General features: G+C 40.4%; 2 protein-coding genes across 2 annotated transcripts; both read right to left on the bottom strand.

Moving 5' to 3' along the window:
• Positions 1-508: 508 nt before the first annotated feature.
• LOC311509546 (cytosolic phospholipase A2 zeta-like) lies at positions 509-6241 on the bottom strand. Its single transcript, XM_084574783.1, has 8 exons — positions 6051-6241; positions 5319-5455; positions 5002-5224; positions 4790-4904; positions 3466-3603; positions 2738-2943; positions 1524-1710; positions 509-1293 (listed from the first exon to the last, which is right to left on the bottom strand). The coding sequence occupies exons 1-8, from the start codon at positions 6222-6224 to the stop codon at positions 1079-1081; spliced, it is 1395 nt and encodes a 464-aa protein (XP_084430909.1). The 5' UTR covers positions 6225-6241; the 3' UTR covers positions 509-1078.
• A 6615-nt stretch (positions 6242-12856) lies between these two features.
• LOC311509183 (cytosolic phospholipase A2 epsilon-like) lies at positions 12857-25544 on the bottom strand. Its single transcript, XM_084574263.1, has 22 exons — positions 25521-25544; positions 25051-25081; positions 24890-24936; positions 24636-24708; positions 24401-24537; positions 24063-24194; positions 23049-23089; positions 22899-22941; positions 22631-22685; positions 22420-22538; positions 22152-22241; positions 21628-21662; positions 21392-21530; positions 20652-20788; positions 20341-20557; positions 20129-20243; positions 18413-18550; positions 18192-18299; positions 17806-17976; positions 17544-17716; positions 15707-15893; positions 12857-15468 (listed from the first exon to the last, which is right to left on the bottom strand). The coding sequence occupies exons 3-22, from the start codon at positions 24896-24898 to the stop codon at positions 15254-15256; spliced, it is 2334 nt and encodes a 777-aa protein (XP_084430389.1). The 5' UTR covers positions 24899-24936; positions 25051-25081; positions 25521-25544; the 3' UTR covers positions 12857-15253.
• Between the last annotated feature and the right edge of the window lie 749 nt (positions 25545-26293).

Genomic DNA, 26293 nt, shown 5'->3' with positions numbered 1-26293 from the left:
AGTTACAGCAACGGCACTCGCTTGTTACCACAGGTGTAAATCAGAGCCTCATTAACTCGCTAAAAGGACAACACTGAAGCCAATTTGCTTCTAATCTCCCTTTTAATTGTCCGTTAGCAGCTCCAGTAATGTCTTCCAGCGTCTCTGCCAGTGAGACATGCCCTGATAATTCCTGTAATTTATTTTTAAAAGCCTGGTTGAACAAATCTTTTATTAGATTTCAATTTTAACATGATTTCAGGCAATGAATCAACACCTGTGTGCATACGCAGTGTTTACCACTGATGTGAACCTTTAGAAATTAGCTTTTGTTGCAGCGTTTAAGTCTTTCCCACCATTTCAACCTTCAATAAAAACTGACATGATTTGATTTGTTTCTTGAATGAAGGGCAATGATTCCAGGATGTGTTTTCAGGTAGTGAACACTAGAGGGCAGACTTGACATTGATATCAGACTGCAAGGTTGCAAAGAACCCAAGGGCCAATCAAAAACTCCCTACATATCAAAGATAATGTACAAGCAGCCACACATAACAGCATATTATGTTAAATATGATAAAATTATTATTTTTTATTCTGCATTATAAACGGGAAGACGGGAAAATAAAATCTAATTGGATGAAAGCTGCCTGCACGCCGATCTAGATAAAGATTCAGTCCTTTCTCTCAACTTCAAATCATGACCCACTCTTCTTGGAATTATTTGACTTGTTTAAGAGAATATTTATCCCATATACAATACAACAACATTAGGTGATTAACTTTAACTACTAGAAAATGGCAGTCCTACACAGCCTCACCTTAAAAGACCTCTGTCCCTACAGTGTCACGTCCTCTGGCACTGTCTGATAGCTTTCTATGTTCTAATAAAGATGAGACAGGAAGTAAAACGTCAGTAACTGGAGTAGTGTTGCTGTCATGTAATCCTTGCTGCCTCTAATATCTAGAAAGTGAGCAGGTAGAATTACATTCTGTATAATTTTGCACACAGTACATTCCACAGTACAGCTTTTATTTTTTTTGTGTGGTCTAGACTTTTGAAGGTAACTTGATGTGTTTCACACCAAGCAGACATCGACTATTTCTTCATCTTTGACTCCCTCCTCTGCAGGGCCTTCTGGAGGACCTCACAGATGCTCTCCCTGTTATTCAGGATGTTGTAAGCGGTGAGGTCCACCAGAGCGTCGAAATTCTCTTTGGAGTAGCACAGATGGGAGGAGGTGTACGGAGATTCATGGCTCTCCACGTCCACCTTCCCGGCTTCTATTTCTTCCTTAGTCACACGTTTCACACCTGCAAAGACGCATGATGATGATGATGATGATGATGATAAAGCTGGATTAATTGTGCATTACAAAAAATATTGAACACACACACATTGTTGTGAACAAGTGAGATCCTTGCCTTCTGAACAGATGCACTGTAATTTGGCATCGGAGGGAACTTGTAATCTTGGAGGTGGATTTACTTTTTGCAACTTTCTGATATGTAATATAACTTTTCTGCATTAAACAAAAGCTTACCAGGACTTTTGTACTCTCTGTACGTCACGTTGAACAGTGGGAAGTGAATCACAATGGGGGCCTTAGGATTCTCCTTATCCTCAAAAATGTAGACCTCCTTCTTCGGCTCCTTCTCCAGACTGTCAAAGTCAGCATTGGGGAAGGGAATGTTATGTTCTTTGCAGTATTCTGCCGTCTTCTTCAGGACCTGATAAATTACACAGAATTATGTTAAATTTTACTTTTCTTAAATGTTTAATTTTTTACAGTGCAAAATCCGATGTAGAAAAGGTAATAACCTCCCATGGAGAACTATTTGGATGCTCAAACTTCCTCTTTGAAAGCATGCCAATAGATAATGGTGATATGCGTATGAGCTTCAGGAAAATTGATCTTTTCCGTCATATAATTTTTTTCTGGTACTAACCTCCTTCAGCTGAACTAATAACTTGTACATAGTAACGTTTATTGGTCTCTAATAGCACCCATGTAGAAGTCCTTCAACTGTAAGATGTTTAACAGTTTTCTTGCCATAAGTGACATTTATACATCTTCTGACACCGTTTCCTATCTGGGCCTTTGACTATGACATTCCATAATCCTCCATTTCTTCCTTTTGGGTCATTCCTTGGTGGATTTACTAGTATTCTTAGGATAATTTTCCTGTTAAAAGGTTGAATTTCAGCTCAACTTTGAGACGAAATGCCTCATTATGTTTAAAGCACTTTTTGATAGGATGCAGAATTCAGTGTTGAATTGTATTGTCACCATTCTTCTCAATTCAGTGTGACGTTCTTCATTTTGAAAAACAGTCTGTCTAATATTACAGTGACCAAACAACCCTGTCTTTGGTTCATCTGTCCTGAGCATGGTCCCAAATGGTCTTATGTTCTTTTTCCTAACAGACCTCTCATGCTGGTCAAGTTTGTGCAATGTGATCCTGGCTGCAAACACAGGTAGCCCTAACCCTAACCCTAAAGGCCATAGATCTTGGCATGGTGATGATACAAGCTTTTTACATTACTTTGTTGTCAGACTTTTACACTAAACTAAATGCTTTGATTATTATGGTTTAAAATGGAGAAAGTCTGTTTCAGTTATCACCTCACAAGTGTGATGTGGATAGTCTGAAATAGGAGTAGGTGTGGATACCTAGAGTTTCTACCCATGTACATCAAACAAAAAGAAAAACAAAATGCCTATAAACGAAACCTTCAGATCATCTTTCTGTTTACATTGAGCATGTGCTGCGGTTCCCACGAGTAATTCAGGCTTATGATGACGTCCACGTCTCTCTCAGGCCGCAGGATTGGTGGACAGCCGATGTTGATGGCGTGGCCAGAATCAACCATGTGCAGAGATGTGTCACTGGGGGTCAGCTCGTTTGGGAAGGCATCCGGGTGGTTTTCTGTGCAGAAAACAGAAGGACATGGCGAATGTTAGGATGGGTTAATGATGAGGAGGCCATATGGCTTAAGCTCTACCTGTTTGGTGAGCCCCCCCCCCCCCCCCCCCCCCCCCTTTTTTGTTTTACCTTTATGTGCCTGGAAGTGGCTGCTTTCATCGTAGTTCAAGCGCAGGAAAAAACCATGCATGAAATTGTGCATCTCAGAGGTGAGTGGATGATACTCGAGGAGCTTGATCAGTGAAGAGCAAGTTTCTGTCGACAAATTTCTGGTTTCAGGTGTAGGTACATACAAGCATGCTGTGTGTTCAAATGTTTCAAATTCAATACCTGTGATGCTCTTATGTGTTTCCATGGTGGCGCCCAAACTGGCCGGATTTTGGACAAGCTTGTGCAAAACCTTGGTTATTTTTTTAGAGAAGAAACTGCTCCATATTCCTGATGAGGTTGACATGAAAGTAAACTAAAATGAAATAGAAGATATTGTCACCAGAAAAACTATTTGCATCCCACTGGGATGTTGACACATTTTATTTTTTACTGGGTAAGCGTTCTCACCCATCAGGAAAGGGAGGCGGAGTTCTGGCAGTTTCTCGATCTCACGGCCAAGGAGGAACTGACTTCCTAAGTCCTTGCTTTGGATGAAAGCCCCATATTTTTGGAGACCCACCTCGTAGGGGGTGAACTCACACCACTCTGTAAACAAGATCAGTTAAATTAAGAAAGAATGAATGAATTGTGCAGTTTTTTATTAGCAGCATTCCTGTCCTAAGTAGTGCAGTTCCCCAAACCACACTGTGAGCGAGGTGCAGATGACACTCTCAGCTGTATTTCATTGTTGTCATCATTGGGATTTCTTTAGCAGCTGCTGAGTGTTCTGAGGTCCTTGCTGATGTACTGTATACTCCAAGAAATGTTTTTTCCCCCCTCTCCTCCTCCATCTTACTGATGTACAAGGTGTCTTCTGCAATCTTTATGATACTGGTGTTGGAGGCTACACAGTCATGGGTGAAGAGAGTGGCAGTGGCAGACTGAGCACACACCCCTGAGGGGTCCTGATGCTCACAGTCCTGCTGTCTGTCTGTCAACATCCAGTTACAGAGGGAGTCGATTCAATGGTCAGAAGCTTTTTAAGTCTTAGTATGAATGAATGAACAAAAAGCATTCTGACGTACGTGTCCTTACCCTCCAAATGTGTGAGAGCAGCGCTGACAGTATCATCAGTTGTACTGTAACTGTAATGTGTCCACAGTATCTGGGAAGGTCTTTTTTTATTTTAGGTTATGTGCAACATAACTATCCTCTCAAAGCACTAAATAACAATTTGGGACGAGTGCAATGATACGGTCCTCATTCAGGCAGGTTCTTTGGGAGGTGCAGAATAATTGCAGACTTAAAAACAAGTTGACACTGAGGATTGAGCAAGGGACATATTAAAGATGTCTGTGAAAAAAGAGTATACGCCCTAGGATGTTATCTGTGAGCGTGGTTGCTTCCTTGGTTATGTTCTCCTCAGAACCATACACATCTACCCCAAAGACATGTAGAGGGTCCACTATGTCCTCTGGTCAGTGTTGAAGGTCTCAAAGCGAGCACAGAACTCATTCAGTTTATCTGGGAGGGAGTTTTTACTGGTTGTTGTGTCTTCTGTCAGTACGCTGTGACGTGCTGAAGACCATGCCGCAATCTCCCTCCATGATCAGTCTGTCCTGTCTTTTCTCTACGCAGGTCGTATCTTGCCTTCTTGTAGAAGTCAGCATCACCTGAGACAAATGCAGCCGAGCCAGCACATAGCATGGAGCGTATCTCACCAATGAACCTAGCTTTAACCTTCAGATACTTAGACTTATCTGAGTTGGATTAATGTCTCCAGGATATTTACCTGCTTCAGTTTCACAGCCCTTAAGGTCCTTCATGTTAACAGCAGTGTATATAGGGAAAGGGTTTTGACCTTCATTCACTGTCATCTGCTGGTCTGACAGGGTGCTGGTCAGTTTCTGCAGTTTCCAAACACATTATTATGATTATTGGCTTTGTGCTTTATGTTTGATATCTTTTAAAAGGTTTGAAATAGTGGAGTACTTATCTGCTCACCTTCTGAAAGACGAGTTGCTCACAGATCAGACCGAACAAATCGACGGCCGACACAGAGTAGCCATCTTTAGCTTTGTGTTTCAGCTCTTCATAGTAATATTTTAATTTTTTACAACACAAAAGGCTCCACGCCGACCTGTCAAGATGTTCCCTTACTGCTGAGATGAAGGTGTTGATGTCCTGCTGTGACCAGTTAGCTTCTTGATACAAAGTAGACATAGCCCTGTTGACAGTGGGAAATGATACTGTTATTTCACTGTGAAATCATTGGTCCTGTTCATGTTTGAAAAGTGTAAGGACCCAGATATTTGTCTGACCAGGTGGATCCAGACACTCCAGTGATGTACGTGACAGCATCCAGGACGCCGAGTTCCTTCAGACCCTTCAGACTGCCAAACAGGCCTGTCATTGCTCTAGAGCCTCCACCTGAAGCCACCACTGCTACAGTTGGCACCTGGACACAGAACACAGCAAAGGATGCACATAATGGGAGTGTGGGCATGATCAATTATTTATATTTTTATTATTTCAGCTCAGCAAATCAAAAAGTCCTGTTAGGGTGTTCACAAATCTGAAAGCCACTGATTTTCCTCTTGACACCATGCTTTGTCTTTTCTCATCTAATCCAGGTAAAACTCCTTGTTGTTGAATTGAAATCTACTGTAGCAAAGGTTTACAAATGACACATTATGAAGTTATTACATCTTAAGTCCAGAATCAAGACTATGGCCCATGTCCTTCTACTGCTCTTACCTATAAAGGTGTGTCTTAACCCTCTCCTTCTCTGTTTGTCTCAGTTCTCAACCACACCCTCCCCATCCCTCTCCTTTTTTCTCTTCTTGTTTTCTCTTCCTTTTCCTCTTCCAAGGACCAGGAGGACAGAGAGCCGAAGCATCCTGAGACATAGCTCTCACTCACTGAGTCCCTCTGCATCTGAAGTCCCTCCATCCTGTCTACTTATAAACTCCCTTCCAGCAATTAAAGCGTGATCTTTGTTAATGTTATACCCTTTAATTCATGGTTTTAAAGAGCCACACTCCTCGTCCTACCTTGTTGGGTTCGAGTTGAATGTTGAGGCCTAAAACCTTCTCCACAGCCTTCACCACTACAGCCTTCCTCTTTTGCAGGTACTCTTTCTCTTGTGCCGGGATGTCATAGCAGATGCGAGCAAAAATATCTTTCTCTGTGCTGTTAGTTTGCAAAGTAAAATAAAAAGGTATCATGATGAATGCAGACACACACACACACATGCTCATAGTTCATCAAAGACAACTCTTGTATGAATCACCTTACCCTTCATGTGTTTCCAGACAAAAATTCACTGTCACCTGCAATGAGGAAAATCCATATTTGAAAACATCTGCCAATGTTAATGCCCTACTCATCCATCAAATAAACATTTATCATACTTAATCGGTTTGGGATCTAGTTAAATTGGAGCCCAGGTCAACACCTTGTGCTGTTTTTCATGTTTTTTTTTAGGTGTTCCTAAGCCGTTTGTGTGTGTGTGTGTGCCTGTCTCAGCTGCTGCCATCAAGGAGTGTCAGTGCTATGGGGTGGGAGTGCCTGGTCTGGACGAGGTGGGTGCTACATGTCTAAGTAACATCCACATGAATGCCAGGTCCAAAAGTTTCCAAACAGAACAAATGAATTGAGACAAGATAGTTAAAGTTATTTACTTCTTCTGTCATAATATTGTGGCTGATCAGTGTATGTAATAATTGTCATTTATTTTTTTTTTGTTTTACTTTCTATGACAATTCAGTTTTCACTTAACAGCTGCAAATACGTCCTTGTTATATCGTTGTTGTGCGTCTTTGTCACATTTTCTATAGACCAGGGTTGGTCCTCAATATGACCGGTTGTTCATTCATTGTTCAGCCATAAAGGTAGAAATAGAGCTGATCTGGTGCCACCACTTTGGACCAGACTTTTGGTTGTGCAATGGAAAAAAGGCGAATATAGCTTAGATAAAAATATACTACACACAAACTGAGTTCCTACCTCATCAACGACAAGAGAAACGATTCCTGTATGTTGGGCCTGTAGTGGAGGCAGCCTGATGGAAGCAACAGGGTCTGCTTCGGCACAAGGCTGACAGACAAAAGAGACAAATAACACACTGTGTTATACGTGGTATTTGATTTTGATGAGGTGTTTGCATTGGTTGAAATAAGTGTTTAGAAGATACAGTAACTGCTGTGAATTACTTAATTGGTTTCTGCTTTTCCTCCATCAGTTTTATTGGTTGTATAGACTATATAAAACTCACTGCCAGTTCAAGTTCAGTCTCCAAGTCTCTGTTGATATGGAAACACAGTTTCTGGTCTTCTGATTTTATTGTCTGGTTTTCCGGGTTGGCGCCCTTTATTTTCAGCACCTTTCCTTTAAGCACTGGTGGGAAATAAAATGATAATAAATGCGGAGCTATGTCATGTCTAAAATGAATAAATCTTCATAATTCTGTCTAACTGACAACATACAGTCAAAGCTTGGTGACTTGTCAACTTTGACTTGTAAGGCAGAGAATGGGCCACCCTGGGGGACACCAAGAGAGAGAAAGACATTCATTGTGGCCCATTTAAACCAAATCACACTGTACATTAAACTTGTCTGTGTGCAACAACTAAAACTGCATGGAGCATAATGATGCACAAACCACAGACATATCTAATATGTGTAAATGAGCTAAAAACATCCAATTTTACCAAGGACACAGTTTTTTCTTTTAAATATTTTTCCTCAAAAACTATCCATAATAATTAATGTTGGCATATCACCATGCTGAGAAAGAAAAATCGACCATACCATCAGGATGCCATTAGTGTCATAATCATAAGGGATCTCATCCCTGCAAGAGGGGGAAAACATATCATCCTTACTGAGCCTGGGTATTGGTCGACACTTGAAATATTTTATGCTAGACACTCGTAATAGAATACACTAAACTCAGTGACTCATACCTTGGAAACAGCTCAAACTCAACCACAAGTTCACCCGTGGTCTAGAAGAAAGTGTACAAGACAGTTGGTAAAATGTGAGGTTAAAATATGCTGCAACAACTACAATAACAGAACTGTTCTTGTTATGTCTTTCCTGCCCAACTCAGGGTAAGGGAAGCATAAATGTTCTGGAGGTATTAGCGATTGCAGCCAATCACCTTATTAGCCGAATAAATGACGTACTGCAATCTTGGTCTTTGGCATTGTCAGTAATAGACAGTTATTGAAGATGGATTGAATGGTGGAGATGTAGTTTTTTGTCTTTGGCACATTTAGCCTCTTCAGCTTCTGCAGGAAGTTCATCTCCAGTACTTTTTTTGTTCAGAGATCTGATGTACAGCTCCCAATTGATGTCCTGGGTAATGATGACGATTCCCAGGAAGCTGAAGGATGATGGGACTGTTGGGGCTGGGTTCTTCCTAAAGTCTGCAAGCATCTCCAGTGTCTACACAGTGTTGCTATGGCTCGTCTTCAACATCAGGTTATCTGACACATTTCTTCCTGGGAATCATAAGCTAGCATGCCAGTCTGATTTGTTCTGTCATGGCTGACTTAAACTGCATCTCTGTCTCTTTGAGTTGGCCATTGTATGTACTTTTGCAGCAAAGCTGGAAGAGTCGGTGTGTCTTAATGCACATTTATGGGCTATGTAAAGAGCAGAGAATCACTGACGTTACACAATTAATTTTATAATACACCAGTATTGCTTTAGCTCTTTGGTGTTCTACAGTGTCTTACCTCAGGTTCTAAAGGAAACACCTTGGTCTCCTTCTCTCCTACAGGGAGTTTTGTGATGTCAAAGTAAACCGTGGAGATCAGCTCATCAGCAATAAAATAACTCTGATCAAACAGGTTCATCTCCAGAATATTCTGCGTAAGCGAGAGAGAGTTGCACAGTGTAAATACATCACTATTGTTGAGGACTGACAGGACATGCCTGTATGAAGGAATTTACGATAAGCTGACATCAGATTACCACAGAAAACAAGAAAACAAATGTTCAGAGTTCTGGTCCAGTGGGATTACTTTGAAAATAAAGACAGTCATTATATAAATGGACTCACTTTCAATTGGCTGGGGACCCTAAAGGTAAAGGTTTCATTCCACTCAGGTTTGTTATTGTTCAAAATAGTTTTCGTGCGACAGGTCCTCTTCGACGCCGTAGGCAGCGAGAGAGTGACATAGCAGTCAGATTTATAGACTGAACCGAATGAGCAGGAAAAAAAGAAAAAAGGTTTGCATTTTGAAAAAACAGAAATGCAAAGAGGATTTCTTAAATATCTTTTAAAGACAATACTCACAGTAATGTCGAGACTTGATTTTGGCGCTCAGTATGGTGACGTTCAGGGTCAAGTAGTAGACGGTTTCCTTCTGCTGATTGAACCAATGTACAAAACTGAGTTTAAGAAAAATAAGAAATCTGCTTCTTTACCTCTGCTGCTTGCTGTCACAAAGAATCTTTATTTAAAATGTGGATGTTCTAACATTAGTAGCGCTGCATGTCCAAACTGGTTGAACTAGTATAAAATGAAATTAACAGCAATTAAATGTTGTAAAGGACTGCACACAGTCATCCACCGTTAAAACTCTAACAAGACATTGGAAATTTTACCCCCAACATGACTCTTTTGAGATGGTCCCTTCTGCTATCCTTACTTCCTGAAAAGAAAATGGTTTTTAAATTAATTTCTTTAAAATGAAAATGATGTGAAAGGAAAAAATTAAAAGCGGAAATCAAAGTCACAAAGCAACTTTTAACTTACCAATTGAGGAAGTCCCAAAATTTCTGCAGGGCTGTGAAGAAGAGGACATGAGGTTGATGCTGTTCTGTTCAGCAGTGAGCAGTAACTGAGATGTATTTACAGATTGCCTCAATACTAATTACTGGAATTACTGTTAGGTTTGTGGATTAGTGTTCAACTAACAACATAGGCAGTGTTGACTTCTGTTTTTAAATGCAGTTTTTCATTTCATCTGACACAGCCTTTAATTTTGATATAATATCTGGATTAAAGAACCCAAATGTATATTCGGGATACAAGAGAAGTTGTCACAGATGAAGACTAACTGGTAAACAGACTTTTAGATTAGCTTATTCACAAATTAAGTTTGAATTTGTAGCTTATTTCAAAATCTAATATAATTATATAATAATTAGACAGTCATTGCATTATTACTTAAAATCTCTTATTTTGTAGGAAGCTTAAAGAAATCAAATGCAAACCAACCTCCTTCCTTCTTTAAGTCTTCTTCACAAATGTGCCCTAGACAGTATTCAGCTTGAGCTGTGTTTGCTTTTATAGAGTGCAACCTATCCCTATTACAGGAAGTATTTATTATGTCTGCTATTTAGGTTGTTGTAGTAAAAGGAGTGGGGGAAAAAAGCAGGTAGCCATGCCTCGGAAATATCCTGGTGCAACAGATTCTTTATGAACCTGCAGTGACAGGTTTTGACTCTCTGGCCCTCATGAAACCACTTGGGCTCTTTTCGATTGACACACTCTGGAGTCAAACAAAGCAGGAGAATCCAACTCCTTGCAACAGCAGAAAGTCATTTAGTTACAAATGTGTATCCTTCTTAAGTTATTCACTCCTGCTCGTTAATTGTCTAATCATTTACATGGTTATATTTTAACTATATTTTATTATTGTGTCTCATGGCCTTGTATCCTTAAGCCTCTGTACACGTGAGCACCCGGAAAAACTAGCAGGGCCACGTACACTTGGTGTGTAGTCCAATACACAATGCTATTTACAAGATTTGCTGCGTTGCCTACAATAAGCCAAAAAGCCTATCTTTTATTTGTGTCATTTATTTGGCATAGCCAGTGTCAATAGATGGTGCACCCCAGTTTTCATAAGAGCATTTACTAGGTTTCAAACTGTCACACTTTGAGAGTTTATACAACCGTACAAAACTTTGTGTATCCACCGAGTTAATAATCTTATCAATTATATGGTTTTACCTTATCTTGTTTTTGAGTCTTATAGTCTTGCAGCTACCTAGTAAAATAGCAAGAGCATAGTTATTAGTCTTACGAGCACCATGGAGTTGAATTTGTTCTCAACAAAGTGGCTACACCTGGTTAATAAGACTAGTAACACTTATTAATTTAGCTATATTGAGGAAAATGTTGATATTCTCATTTGCCTCATGCCTTCATTACGCCTTTGTATTTGTATCTTGCTAGACTGTTAGCTTGCCTCGGTGACCTCTAGTTACCGCATTTTGGATTTGCATAGATGAACAGTCAATAGACATGCTGAATTAGACAGGAAACAACACCACCCACAGATTTTGTCGAGGGAAGTTGGTCTGCAGTCTCTCTGTTGGGATCTAATCATGCAACAGCAAATATCTGGGGGACCAATCAAATCATCTGGGCGGGGCTTTATGCAGCGATGGACAGAACAGTGACAGCAATTAGTCATACACAACATCTAACATCTGCTATTGGAGAATTGGGCTACTTAGACTTAATTATTACATTTGTTGTAGAAGATACTGTCAGTGAAATAACTTTAAAGGGACAAATGTTGAATGCTACATGGACACGATTTACTTTAGGAGGTCATCATGTGAGCTCATGAAAAATTTCCAGTACCTACTCTTTTTTATATATATTTTTTTATTAATATGAAATTGAAAATGTTAGAAATTTGGGAAGCTGCATAACCTCTAACCCAAAAATAAGACATTTTTTTTTGGACATTGCCAACCATTGTTATAGTAATTTCGACATCATTTGATCTGGCTGTAGGCTCTTTTGACACCGCCTACAACCTTTTTGTTTTCAGTCAATTCCATGTTGTGAAAAAAAAAAAGCATGTAAAACTAAAAGTTAACATCAATATACAGAAAAGATTCTTTGGAAAATATGTGATTAACCACCCAACCCCCCACTATCAAGCCTCTAGACATAGTTTCTATAGCAATGCTCAAACCTGAATGTTCTGTCTTCACGTTATAGTCGTGCGAGGATGGACAGAGGGTTGTATCCAAGAGATTCAGGTTTGTCAGGTTCTCTTCTCCGAATGCAACACGGGAAGAAATGTGGACCTCCTCAAAAATACTCATTATTAAGGAATAATTTATGTTGTCTTTCAATGTGGTCGATAATAGAGGATGAATACATTAATTGGTCTCATGTAAGGTGGGAGTCAGAGTGACTTGTTTTTTAAAGTTTATGTCTCTGGATTGCTTTGTTTTCTCCCGGCAGGAATGGAGCTCCAACGTACATCAGAGACAGCCCTCTCAATCAGCTTCCATGGAAACTGGCCACCGGGAGGGAGGGGGATTGGAGGAGGTGGAGGTGGAGGAGGAGGAAGTTAGAAGGGTTGCAGGGAGGTGGGGGTTGGGATGTGGCAGCTCCGAACACAGAAGCATGGGAGGAAGGCTGTGTTTATGTGTGTTGGTATTTGTTGTATTGGCGGACATTTCACCTGAATACACACCAACAATCCAAGGACCTAGAGGAATCTGAGGACAACTCAGATTTCAAACAGCATATTCCTATTTGTTTAAGTCTAAATAACAATTTCTTTTTCTTTGAAAGTGCTTTGGTAGCACTTGACCTGATTTCCAGTGTATCTCAGTGTATACAACAGCGCACTCTACCCATTTTTTGAGTATTGCACTTTTATACCCATTTCTGATACACATGGCTAATTTTGGCGCAATTTCTCTGATTGGCTCCTTCACAACTGTGGACGAGGTTAATATGATGTTGGCTCCGTGGACTGCCCAGACTACCCCACTTAAAATTAAATCATTGAAGTCAGCTGGAGCCCTCGTGGACATACTCGAGGATTTAAAAGACACAGGTAAGAATTAACACTGATGCAAATATGTGAGGAGGGTTTTTTATTAGACATAACAGTAACTTAGAAAAGCTTTTTGTGTAAAAAGCCATTTATTGTGAATGCGTAATCAATTTAATACATATTTACTTTCTTCGTATGAGAGCTAATGTTAGCTGCTTTACCTTTGGTATAGTTAGGATGGAAAGAGACTCAGATGCTGTGCAGTGCTGCAGAATAGTCATTTGTGTTGTAGAAAACAGAAGCTAGTCAAGTATCTGTAGGATGAGGTCCCTCCCCTCAACCCATAAGAGCCAAAGGCCCCTCACTAATAACATTCAGTTATCAGAAAACACCGGACACACTCAAAAAGCCTATGTCCATTCTCTGATGACCCACAACTATTTTGGAGGCACTGTTTGGGATGGCTGCTGCCATCAAGAAGTGTCATTGGTATGGGGTGGGGTGCCTGGTCTGGTCTAGGTGGGTGGTACATGAATAAGTAACATGAACCACACCAATGAACGTCAGGTCCAAAAGTTTCCCACCAGAACAATGAATTGTCAGAAGATGGTCAAAGCTATTTACTTCTCCTGTCACTGGTTTTAATGTTGTGGCTGATCGGTGTATGAGTAGTAGAAAGAGTAGTGCAGCAGTAGTTGCAATTATAATAGTTATTGTGTGTGTCTTGTCAGCATATACAGTATGTAGCACTGCAGGAGGAGCTACAGTATTTCACACCTCTGTATGTTTTTATTAACGTATCGTGGCAGTGGTAAACATGACTTGCATCTTGAATCTTAGGAATTGTTGCAGACTGCATACACCCCTTCATGACAATAGGCAGGTATATTTATTACTGATTAGGGTTTCAGTTAGACAAGTTTAGCTGGGTAAATCCTATTAAATAAGTGAGCAACAGACATTCCATTAGACAAGAATGCCACATGAATGCATGGCCACAATATATTGTCCAACATGTTTTGTTTTATAACTGTGTAACAGAATCTTTGAACTTCCCATTTCTTGCTAGTAAAGGACAACTGGCCTCTAAAAACACATGCAGACAATGAAAGCGGGTAAAAAAGCCCTGTGTTCGCACAACCAACTGAGGAACAACTGCTAACAGGCAGACCCAAATGCAAAAAGCTGTAAATCCTGATTATTTCAAAAGCATCATGTTTTTAAAACAGCCTATTTTGGGCTGCGTTTGAATAACACCTTAGCAGATAAACGAAGGGGATTTGTAGCTGAAAGCTGTGTGTTGCTGTTCAAATACAAATGTCCACATCCAATGTCATTGCACTGAGCTCCCCATCTCAGCTGATTTGGATGTTTGGCATCTCAATTTGGTAATTTCACTCTTTGTGGTTGTTTTACAAGTCTTCAGGGAGATTATGCATCTCATTTTGGTTGTTTTGCATCTTTTTGCGGTCATTTTGCATCACTTTGTGGTGGCTTTGTCACTCCTTTTCCATTTCTTTGTAATTGTTTTTCTTCTTAACGTGACATTTTACATCATGTGGTTGTAAATGGTTGTTTGCAATAAGGCTCTGTAGGATAGTACATGTTTAATCACAGTATAAGCTTTCTGGTCATGCTCACTATATTATTCTGTTGATACTGGGTTTTGAACACTTTCAGTAATCCTGTTTGGGTTTCTTTCTGCTTGCTGTTTTATTTCTGGTCAGCATTTTCCCTTCATAGTGATTGCTATTCACCTGGCTCCTTCCCATTAGTTCCACCTTGGTTTCCTATGAGTTGGGTGGATATAAATGGTAGCGAACACTAGAGGGCAGACTTGGCATTGATATCAGAGTGCAAGGTTGCAGCGACCCCAAGGGCCAATCAAATCTCCCTCCATATCAAATTTTATGTCCGAGCAGCCTCACACAAGAGCATACTATGTTAAATATGATAAAATTATTCTTTTTTTTATGGTGCATGATAAACGGGAAGACTGAAAATTAAAATCTAATTGGCTGAAAGCTGCCTGCAGACCGATTGAGATCAACTTCAAATCATCCACACCTTTTATTTGCCGGAGACATTATTTTTTAGTGTGGTCAGGACTTTTGTAACTCGTTGTGCGTTCTTTTTTTTTCTTTTTTCTTTTTTTTTTTTTGAGGCATCTTGGAGTTCCACCTTCATCACGTTAAACAGTTCAACTATTCTTGTTTTAAGAATAACGCTACATATTGAGGACAGTTTCCTTCCCCAGTCATCTGGTCAACAAAGACTCATATATAAATAAACTGTAGATTCAGTGTTGCAATATAAATCTAAGACTTGGAATTAAATTAATCTGTTATCTACACAAACAATAATCCATTAAAACACAAAAAGACATCAATTTCTGTCGGACTGAGATGCTCTCAGATTTCTCAATCAACCGTTTTCTAACTGGCTTTGAAGGTAACTTGATGTGTTTCACACCAAGCATATAATGACTATTTCTTTATCTTTGACTCCTTCCTCTGCAGGGCCTTCTGGAGGACCTCACAGATGCTCTCCCTGTTATTCAGGATGTTGTAAGCGGTGAGGTCCACCAGAGCGTCGAAATTCTCTTTGGAGTAGACCAGGTTGGGAGTGGTGTATGGAGATTCATCGGTTTCCACGTCCACCTTCCCGGCTTTTATTTCTTCCTTAGTCACACGTTTCACGCCTGCAAAGATGCATGATGATGATGATTATGAAACTGGATTAGTTGTACATTGCGCAAAATATTAATCACACACACACACACTTTGTTGTGAATGGGTGATATCCTTCTCTTCTGAACAGATGCACTCTAATTTGGCCTTAGAAAGTTGCAATAATAAGTCCACCTCCAGGATTACAAGTTTTTTCTGACATGTAATCACTGTTTTTGGCCCACTTTTCTGCATTAAACAAACGCTTACCAGGACTTTTGTAGTCTCTGTAAGTTACGTTGAACAGTGGGAAGTGAATCACAATGGGGGCCTTGGGATTCTCCTTATCCTCGAAAATGTAGACTTCCTTCTTCGTCTCCTTCTCCAGACTGTCAAAGTCAGCATTGGGAAAGGGGATGTTGTGTTCTTCGCAGTATTCTGCCGTCTTCTTCAGGACCTGATAAATTAAGCAGAATTATGTTAAATTTTACTTTTCTTGAATGTTTAATTTTTTACAGTGCAGAATCAGATACAGAAAAGGTAATAACCTCCCATGGAGAACTATTTGGATGCTCAAACTTCCTCTTTAAAAGCATGCCAATAGATAATGGGGATATGCGTATGAGCTCCAGGAAAACTGGTCTTTCCTGTCATGTAATTTTTTTCTGGTACTAACCTCCTTCAGCCGAACTAATAACTTGTGCATCGCAACGTTTATTGGTCTCTAATAGCACCCATGCAGAAGTCCTTCAGCTGCTGTTTAACAGTTTTCTTGCCATAAGTGACATTTATACATCTTCTGACACCGTTCCCTATCTGGGCCTTTTACTATGACATTCCGTAATCCTCCATTTCTTCCTTTTGGGTCATTCCTTGGTGGATTTACTAGTATTCTCAGGATAATTTTCCTGTTAAAAGGTTGAATTTCAGCTCAACTTTGAGACGAAATGTCACATTATGTTTAAAGTAACCTGCTAACCTGCTCCAAATAAACATTCCTGCCCGCACTCTTAGGTCATCCTCATCACAACAACTCACCATCCCACCTGCTCGCTTGACCACCATGGGTTTCAGAGCTTTCTCCCATTCAGCCCCCTGCCTGTGGAACGCCCTCCCGGAACACTTAAAAACTTCAGACTCAGTCACCACCTTCAAATCTCAGCTCAAAACTTATTTATTCAGACAGGCCTACTCCATTCCATAGTCTCACTTCTATCTCCCATTCTATCTGTCATTTGTATGTAACTATATGTTCTATATTATGCTTATGTGTACTTTAATTGTGTTTTATTTTAACTATTTTGTGTATTAAATTGTGTTTTATTTTAAACAATTTGTACGGTGACCTTGAGTGTCGTGAAAGGCGCCTATAAATAAAATGTATTATTATTATTATTATTATTATTAAAGCATTTTTTGATAGGATGCAGAATTCTGTGTTGAATTGAATTGTTACCATTCTTCTCAATTCAGGGTGAGGTTCTTCTTTTTGAAAAACAGTCTGTCTAATATTACAGTGACCAAACATCCCTATCTTTTGGTTGATCTGTCCTGAGCATGGTCCCAAATGGTCTTATGTTCTTTTTCCTAACAGACCTCTCATGCTGGTCAAGTTTGTGCAATGTCATCCTGGCTGCAAACACAGGTAACCCTAACCCTTACCCTAAAGGCCATGATGATGATGATGATACAGGCTTCAATACCAAAGAGGATACCAGAGGTCAGAGGTTTAGATGAGGCAGCTTCCACTTGTCACTTCCTTTTGTGTACCAAGAATGTCAAGAAGGTTAGTTTCCACGGAATTAACTTACTGTTTCGCATTACTATGTTTTCAGACTTTGACGCCAAACCAAATGCTTTGATTATTATGGTTTAAAATGGAGAAAGTCTCTTTGAGTTAATCTAGAATCCTGGTTTAAGGATTTGGGATACTGGAGACAAGACCTGGTGCAAAAGGCATCTCACAAGTGTGATGTGGAAAGTCTGAAGTAGGAGTAGGTGTGGATACCTAGAGTTTCTACCCATGTACATCAAACAAAGAGAAAAACAAAAAGCCTGGATGAGTTCTTTGCTATTAATGAAACCTTCAGACCATCTTTCTGTTTACATTGAGCATGCGCTGTGGTTCCCAAGAGTAATTCAGGCTTATGATGACGTCCACATCTCTCTCAGGCCGCAGGATCGGTGGACAGCCGATGTTAATGGCGTGGGCAGAATCGACCATGTGCAGAGTAGTGTCACTGGGGGTCAGCTTGTTTGGGAAGGCATCCGGGTGGTTTTCTGTGCAGAGAACAGAAGGAAATGGCGAATGTTAGGATGGGTCAATGATTAGGAGGCCATATGGCTTAAGCTCTCTTTTTTTCTTTTACCTTTCTTTGCATTGAAGTAGCTGTATTCATCGTAGTTTGAGTGCAGGAAGAAACCATGCGTGAAATTGTGCATCTCAGAGATTAATGGACGATCCTTGAGGAGTTCGGTCAGTGAAGTGCAAGTTTCTGTCGACAAATTTCTGGTTTGAAGTGTAGGTTCTGAATCATCTCCTACAAAAGAAGACAACATACATGCACAGGATTTAAGAGGGGAATAGTCAAATCTTTTTTACTGGCAGTGCATGCACTCGCACAGTCCTGCAAACTCCAACTCTGCAGAAAGAAATGCAACTAATGATGGCAATATACAAAACAGTGCAGGTCAGAAGGAGGATGATTGCACTACAAGCATGAACAACAAGCATGGTGGGTGTTTAAATGTTTACCTGAGGTGCTCTCATCTTCTTCCATGGAGGCTCTCAAATCGGCCGGATTTTGTACAACAGTGTTATAAATCTCAGTTATGCTTGCAGAGAAGAAACTGCTCCATATTCCTGATGAGGTTGACATGAAAATAAAAAATAAAAAAAAATATTGTCACCACAAATACTGGCTTTTTATCCCACTGGGATGTCGACAAATTTTTTTATTGGGTAAGCGTTCTCACCAATCAGGTAAGGGAGGCGGAGCTGTGAGTGGTCCGTGGTCTTATGGCCGAGGAGGAACTGACTTCCTAAGTCCTTGCTTTGGATGAAAGCCCCATATTTTTGGAGACCCACCTCGTAGGGGGTGAACTCGCACCACTCTGTCAACAAGAGCAGTTAAATTAAGAAAAAATGAATGAACTGTGCAGTTTTTTATTAGCAGTTTTCCTCTCCTAAGTAGTGCACTTTCCCAAACCACACTGTGAGCGCGGTGCAGATGACACTCTCAGCAACTGCTAAAGAAACGATGACAACGATGAAATACAGCTGAGTGTTCTGAGTACTGTATACTCCGAGAAATGGTTTTCACCCTCTCCACCTCAGTCTCAACGATGTACAAGGTGTCTTCTGCAATCTTTATGATACTGGTGTTGGTCTGGGAGGCCACACAGTCATGGCTGAAAGTGCACAGCAGCAGACTGAGCACACACCCATGAGGGGTCCCAATGCTCACAGTCCTGCTTCCTGGTATCTGGTTTCCTTCTGTGACTGACTGACTAATTGAGGTCTGTCTGTCAACATCCAGTTAAGAGAGTGTCAGTAGGATGGTCAGAAACTTTTTAATTCTAAGTCTGTATGGTATGACTGTATTAAAAGTAGAGCTTTAATCAGCGAATAACATTCTGACGTATGTGTCCTTCCCCTCCAAGTGTGTGAGAGCAGCACTGACAGTATCATCAGTTGTACTGTAACTGTAATGTGTCAACATTATCAGGGAAGGTCTTTTGTTTTATGCTATGTGAATCATAACTATCCTCTCAAGCGCTTCACCACAATTTGGGGCGAGTGCAATGGGACTCATTCAGGCAGGTTCTTTGGGAGGTGCACAATAATAGTGGACTTAAAAATGGGTTGGCACTGAGGACTAGGCGAGGGACATATTAAAGTGAAAACAGAGTATACGCCCAAGGATGTTATCTGTGAGCTAGGTTGCTTCTCCTCAGAACCATGCATACCTACCCCAAAGACACGGAGAGGGTCCAGTACGTCCTCTGGTCGGTGTTGAAGGTCTCAAAGCGAGCACAGAACTCATTCAGTTTATCTGGGAAGGAGTTTTAACTGGTTGTTGTGTCTTTTGACGGTATGCTGTGACGTGCTGAAACCATGCCGCATGCCCCTGGAATCTACGTTAGTACAATCTCCCTCCATGATCAGCCTGTCCTATATTTTCTCTACGCAGGTTGTATCTTGCCTTCTTGTAAGTCAGGATCACCTCAGACAAATGCAGCCGAGTGAGTACATAGCATAAAGCGCACCTCACGTGCTGGGAATAATGTGGTGACATAGCCAGTTACACCTGCTGCGTAGTGTATTCTTCGAAGTCCACGTCAGAGTCCTATCTCTAGGCAGCAGTTTTAAACACGCCCCAGGTTTTGCTTTCAATGAAGTCCTGACGCACCAGTACAGTTTCCTCAGTCCACACCTTAATTAAAACTGGGGGAACTTGTTTGAGGAGTTGTCTGTAGGCTGCTTAGAAAAACACTGAGATGTGTTGTGATTGTCCAAAACGAAAGTAAAGTAAAGACGAGCTTTAAAGATTGTATTAAAAACTTCAACTGTCATTGTGTCCTTTATGAAATACCCTTTGAGGCACAACATGATGTAATCCTGTATAAACTGTCAAGGAGTTTTCACATTTACATTAATCTGAGTTGGATAAATGTCTCCAGGATATTTACCTGCTTCTGTTTCACAGCCCGTAAGGTCCTTTATGTTGACAGCAGTGTATATTGGGAAAGGGTTTTGACCTTCATTCACTGTCATCTGCTGGTCTGACAGGGTACTTTCCAGTTTCTGCAATTCAAAACACATTATTATGATAATTGGCTTCGTGTTTTATGTATGATTTCTTTCAAAACGTTTGAAAATAGTTGAGTACTTATCTGCTCACCTTCCGAAAGACGAGCTGCTCACAGACCAGGCCGAACAAATCAACGGCCGACACAGAGTAGCCATCATTAGCTTTCTGTGTCAGCTCGTTATAGTAATAGTATAATTCATCACAGTAGAAAAGGCTTGGCCTGTCAAGATGTTCCCTTACTGCTGAGATGAAGGTGTTGATGTCCTGCTGTGACCAGTTAGCTTCCTGATACAAGCTCGACATAGCCCTGTTGACCATGGGAGATAATACTGTTATTTCATTGTGAAATCATTGGTCCTTTTGATGTTTGAAAAGTGTAAGGATCCAGATATTTGTCTGACCAGGTGGATCCAGACACTCCAGTGATGTACGTGACAGCATCCAGGACGCCGAGTTCCTTCAGGCCCTTCAGACTGCCAAACGTGCCTGTCATTGCTCTAGTCCCTCCACCTGAAGCCACCACTGCTACAGTTGGCACCTGGACACAGAGCACAGCACACATACTAGGAGTGTGTTGAACGGTACTACTGTTTTCTAAAAAGGCACAATCAATTATTTATATTTATTTATTTATTTTAATTTGGAGAGGTACAGCGAATCAGAAAGTCCTGTTGGGGTGTTCACAAATTTGAAAGCCACTGATTTTCCTCTTACTTGACACCAAGGTTTGTCTTTTTCTCATCTAATCACTTGTTGTTTACTTGGAATCTACTTTAGCAAAGGTATACAAATGACATATTATGAAGTTATTATATCTTAAGTCCAGGAGAAAGACCACGCCCCTGCAAAGGTGTGTCACCAACAAAGGTGTGTCTTAACCATCTCCTTCTCTGTTCGTCTCAGTTCTCAACCCCACCCTCCACATCCCTCTTCTTTTTTCTCTTCCTTTTCCTCTTCCAAGGACCAGGAGGACAGAGAGCCGAAGCTTTCTCAGACATAGCTCTCACTCGCTGGGTCCCTCAGCATCTGAAGTCCCTCCACTCTGTCTACTTATAAACTCCCTTGCAGCAATTAAGGTGTGATCTTTGTTAATGTTATACCCTTTAATTCATGGTTTAAAGAGCCACACTCCTCGTCCTACCTTGTTGGGTTTGAGTCGAGTGTTGAGGCCTAAAAGCTTCTCCACAGCCTGCGCCACTACAACCTTCCTCTTCTGCAGGTACTCTTTCTCTTGTGCCGGGATGTCGTAGCCAATGCGAATGAAAAAATCTTTCTCCGTGCTGTCGATTTGCAAAGTAAAATAAAAAGGTATCATGGTGAATGCACACACACACGCTCATAGTTCATCAAAGGGAACTTTTGTAGAAACCACCTTACCCTTCATGTGTTTCCAGGCCAAAATCCACAGTCTCCTGCAATGAGAAAATGAATCTTTGAAAACATCTGCCAATGTTAATGCCCTACTCATTCAACAAATAAACATTTATCATACTTGATCGGTTTGGGATCTAGTGAAATTGAAGGCCAGGTCAACACCTTGTGCTGTTTTTCATGTTTTTTTTTTAGTTGTTCCTAAACCATTTTTGTGTGTGTGCCTGTGTCAGGCTGCATCCTGCTGTGGATGGCTGCTGCCATAAAGGAGTGTCAGTGCTACGGGGTGTGGGGGTGCCTGGTGTGGTCTAGGCGTTACACCCTTGTTGGGCGTCTTTGTCACATTTCCTCTTGACCAGGGTCGGTCTTCAATATGACCAGTTGTTAATTCTTCAGCCATAAAGATATTAAAAGAGCTGATCTGGTGCCACCACTCAGCCATTCTTTGGACCGGGCTTTTGGTAATGCAATGGAAAAAAAGGGTCAATATAGCTTAGAAAATTGATACTGCACACAAACTGAGTTCCTACCTCATCAACAACAAGAGAAACGTTTCCTGTATGTTTGGCCTGTAGTGGAGGCAGCTTGATGGAAGCAACAGGGTCGGCATCGGCATAAGGCTGACAGACAAAAGAGAGAAATAACACACCGTGTTATACGTGGTATTTGATTTTGATGAGGGGTTTGCATTGGTTGAAATAAGTGTTTAGAAGATACAGTAGCTGCTGTGAATTACTTAATTGGTTTCTGCTTTTCCTCCATCAGTTTTATTGGTTGTATAGAATATTTAAAACTCACTGCCAGTTCAAGTTCAGTCTCCAAGTCTCTGTTGATATAGAAACACAGGCTCTGGTCTTCTGAATCTATTGTCTGGCTTTCCGGGTAGGCGCCCTTTATTTTCAGCACCTGCCCTTGCACTGGTGGGGAAAAAATAAAAAACATGTGGAGCTACAGTTTGTCATGTCTAAAATGAATAAATCTTAATAATTTTGTCTAACTGACAACATACAGTCGAAGCTTGGTGGCTTGTCAAGTTTGATATGCAAGGCAGAGAATGGGCCAGCCTGGGGGACACCAAGAGAAAAAAAAAGACATTCATTATGGTCAACCAATTTACATCACACATGCACAAATCACAGATATATCTAATATATGTATATGAGCTTAAAACATCCATTTTTACCAAGGACACAGTAGAGTAATGTTAGCATATCATCACGCTGAGAAAGAAAAATTTAACACGTGATCAAGGGAGAAAAAAATTACGAAAACCCTACCATCAGGATGCCGTTGGTGCCATAGTCATATGGGGTCTCCTTACTGCAAAAGGGGGAAAACATATGATCCTTATTGAGGCCAGGTACTGGTCGACACATGAAATATTTTATGCTGGATACTAGTAATAGAATACACTCAGTGAGTCGTACCTTGGGAGCAGCTCAAACTCAACCATAAGTTCACCCGTGGTCTAGAAGAAAATGAACAAGACAATTGGTAACATGTGAGGTTAAAATATGCCGCAACAACTACAATAACAGAACTGTTCTTGTGAAGTCTTTCCTGCCCAACTCAGGATATGGGAAGCATAAATGTTCTGGAGGGATTGGGGAATGCAGCCAATCACCTTATCAGCCGAATAAATGATGTACTGCAGTCTTAGTCTTTGGCATTGTCAGTAACAGATGGTTATTGAAGATGAGTTGAAAGGTGGAGATGTAGTCTTTTGTTTTTGGCAGGTTTAGCTTTTTCAGCTTCTGCAGGAAGTTCATCTCCAGTACTTTTTTTTTGTTCAGAGAGCTGATGTGCAGCTCCCAATTGATGTCCTGGGTAATGAAGATGATTCCCAGGAAGCTGAAGGATGATGGGACTCTTGGGGCTGGGTTCTGCAAGCATCTCCAGTGTCTACACAGTGTTGCTATGGCTAATCTTCCACCTGCACTCAGACCTTTATCGAATCGAGATTAGCCTAAAACGAGGTCCAACCAAAGAAATCAACATCAGGTTATCAAGGACATTTCTTCCTGGGAATCATAAGCAAGCATGCCAGTCTGAGAAGGCATCTCTCTGCCTCCATAGCTGTCAGTAAGCCTGAGGTTAGGCCATGACATGCTTGGATTGCTTATGGATCACAAACCAAGTCATCTCTCATCTCTTTACATACATCGAACTTGGTATCCTTCGGAGCCTTTGCTGCCACTTGTGGCTGTCAATCTCGGTCAATCAGGATTATTTGTTCCATCATTGGCTGACTTAAACTGCACCTCTGTCTCTTTGACTTGGCCGCTGTATGTACTTTTACAACAAAGCTGGAAGAGTCATTGTGTATCAATGCACATTTATGGGCTATGTAAAGAGCAGAGAATTAAGGACCTTACCCACACAATTAATTTTATTGGGGAACCGGTATTATTTTAGCTCTTTGGTGTTTTACAGTGTCTTACCTCAGGTTTTAAAGGAAACACCTTGGTCTCCTTCTTCCCTACAGGGAGCTCTGTGACATTAAAGTAAACTGTGGAGATCAGATCATCAGCACTATAAGAATCCTGATCAAACAGGTTCATCTCCAGGATATTCTGCGCAAGAGAGAGAGTTGCACAATGTAAATCAACACATGACTGTTGAGGACTATCAGGACATGCCTGCATGAAGGAATTTACAATAAGCTGACATCAGATTACCACAGAAAAAAAAAGGTAAACAAATGTTCAGAGTAGCCTGTGGTTCTGGTCCAGTGGGATTACTTTGAAAATAAGGACAGTCATTATATAAATGGACTCACTTTCAATTGGCTGGGGACCCTAAAGGTAAATGTTTCATTCCACTCAGGTTTGTTTTCATTTGAAATAGTTTTTGTGCGCCAGGTCCTCGTTGACGACGTAGGCAGTGAGAGAGTGACATAGCAGTCAGATTTAGAGACTAAACCAAGGAAGAGGAAAAAAAGAAAAAAGGTTTGCAGTTTGAAAAACTGAAATGCACAGAGGATTTCTTAAATATCTTTTAAAGAAAATACTCACAGTAATCGTAAGACTTGGTTTTGGCCCTCAGTATGGTGACATTCAGGGTCAAGTAGGAGACGGTTTCCTTCTGCTGAATGAACCAACGTACGAAATCGAGTTTAAGAAAAATAAGAAATCTGCTTCTTTACATCTGCTGCTTGATGTTACAGAGAATCTTTATTTAAAATGTGGATGTTCTGACATTAGTAGTGCTGCATGTCCAAACTGGTTGAACTGGTTTAAAATTAATAACACAATATTGGAAATTTTACCCCCAACATGACTCCTTTGAGATGATCCAGTTTGCTATCCTTCCTTCCTGAAAAGAAAATGCTTTTTAAATTATTTTATTTTAAATAAAAACACTGCATTTTAGCATCAAAACAAAAAAATAAAAGAGGAAATCAAAGTCACAAAGCAACATTTAACTTACCAATTGAAGAAGTCCCAAAATTTCTGCAGGGCTGTGAAGAAGAGGACATAAGGTTTATGTTGTTCTGTTCAGCAGTGAGCAGTTCTCGAAATGGATTGCCTCACAGATTGCCTCAATACTAATTACTGGAATTACTGTTCATTTGTGGATTAGTATTCAACTTACAACACAGGCAGTTTTGACTTCTGTTTTTAAGTGCAGTTTTTCACATTTCATCTGCCGCAGCCTTTAATTTTGATATAATATCTGGATTAAAGAATCCAAAGGTATATTCAGGACACAAGAGAATTTGTCATAGATTAACAGTAACTGGGTTACAGCATTTTAGATTAGCTTATTCACACATCAAGTCTGAATCTGTAGCATATCTTAAAATATAACAATTATATAGTAATTAAACACAGTCATTACATTATTACTTAAAATCTCTTATTTTTTAGCAAGCTTAAATAAATCAAATGTAAACCAACCTCCTTGGGGTTTCCTTCTTTAAGTCCTCTTCACAAATGTGTCCGAGACAGTACTCAGCTTGAGTTGTGTTTGCTTTTATAGAGGACAACGCATCCCTGTAACAAGGAAGTATCTGTTATGTCAATTGTGATTTAGATTGTTGCGGTGAAGGGAGTGGAGAAAAAAAAAACAGGTAATCATGCCTCGGAATTCACCTGGTACAACAGAAGCTTTATGAACCTGTAGTGACAGGTTTTGACTCTGAAGTCAGTCAGTTGCGTTACATAGTGCGTAGCATTACTTCTAATAATAGAAGCTTTCTTTCTACGAACGCGCTACAAAGCCACTTGGGATTTTTTCGATTGACACACTCTGGAGTCAAGCAAAGCAGGAGAATCCAACTCCTTGCAATAGCAGAAAGTCATTTAAAAAAGTTACAAATGTGTATCCTCCTAAGTTGTTCACTGCTGCGAGTTCATTGTCATTTACATGGTTATATTTTAACTATATTTTGTTATTGTGTCTTATGGCCTTGTAACCTTAATAGCATGTAAGCACCCAGAAAAAAACTATAAGCAGGGCCACATAGAATGTGCATGCAAAGGACCACATATCAAGAGTGTGTAGTTAGTTTCAAGGAAAATAAACAACTTGTGGAATTCCATGGAAAGCAACTCTGGCAGAGCAATATAGTGTACGCCCTGGCATTCAAACCACGATTGATTGGTAATAAGGGGTCTGAATTCACCACCTCCAGCTGATTTTGGTTCTGGGCTCTTGAACAGGAATCAAA

This window comes from Chelon labrosus (genome assembly GCF_963514085.1).
Source record: "Chelon labrosus genome assembly, chromosome: 24".
NCBI lineage: Eukaryota > Metazoa > Chordata > Actinopteri > Mugiliformes > Mugilidae > Chelon > Chelon labrosus.
The sequence above is the reverse complement of the archived record's forward strand: the minus strand, read 5'-3'. Positions and strand labels throughout refer to the sequence as shown.

Bases quoted from the DNA above. Each gene is read 5' to 3' on its own strand.
- LOC311509546 (XM_084574783.1), bottom strand. From the start codon at position 6,224: ATGATACCTTTTTATTTTACTTTGCAAACTAACAGCACAGAGAAAGAT. The intron at 3,604-4,789 runs GTAAATATCCTG...TCTTGTTTACAG, and splicing joins GGGCTGTGAAACTGAAGCAG to AGTGGTGTGAGTTCACCCCC. The intron at 2,944-3,465 runs GTGAGAACGCTT...TTAACCCATCCT, and splicing joins CCGCCTCCCTTTCCTGATGG to AACATTCGCCATGTCCTTCT.
- LOC311509183 (XM_084574263.1), bottom strand. The intron at 21,531-21,627 runs GTAAGGTGGTTT...GCAAATCGACAG, and splicing joins GGCCTGGAAACACATGAAGG to CACGGAGAAAGATTTTTTCA. The intron at 18,551-20,128 runs GTAAATATCCTG...TCTTGTTGACAG, and splicing joins GGGCTGTGAAACAGAAGCAG to AGTGGTGCGAGTTCACCCCC.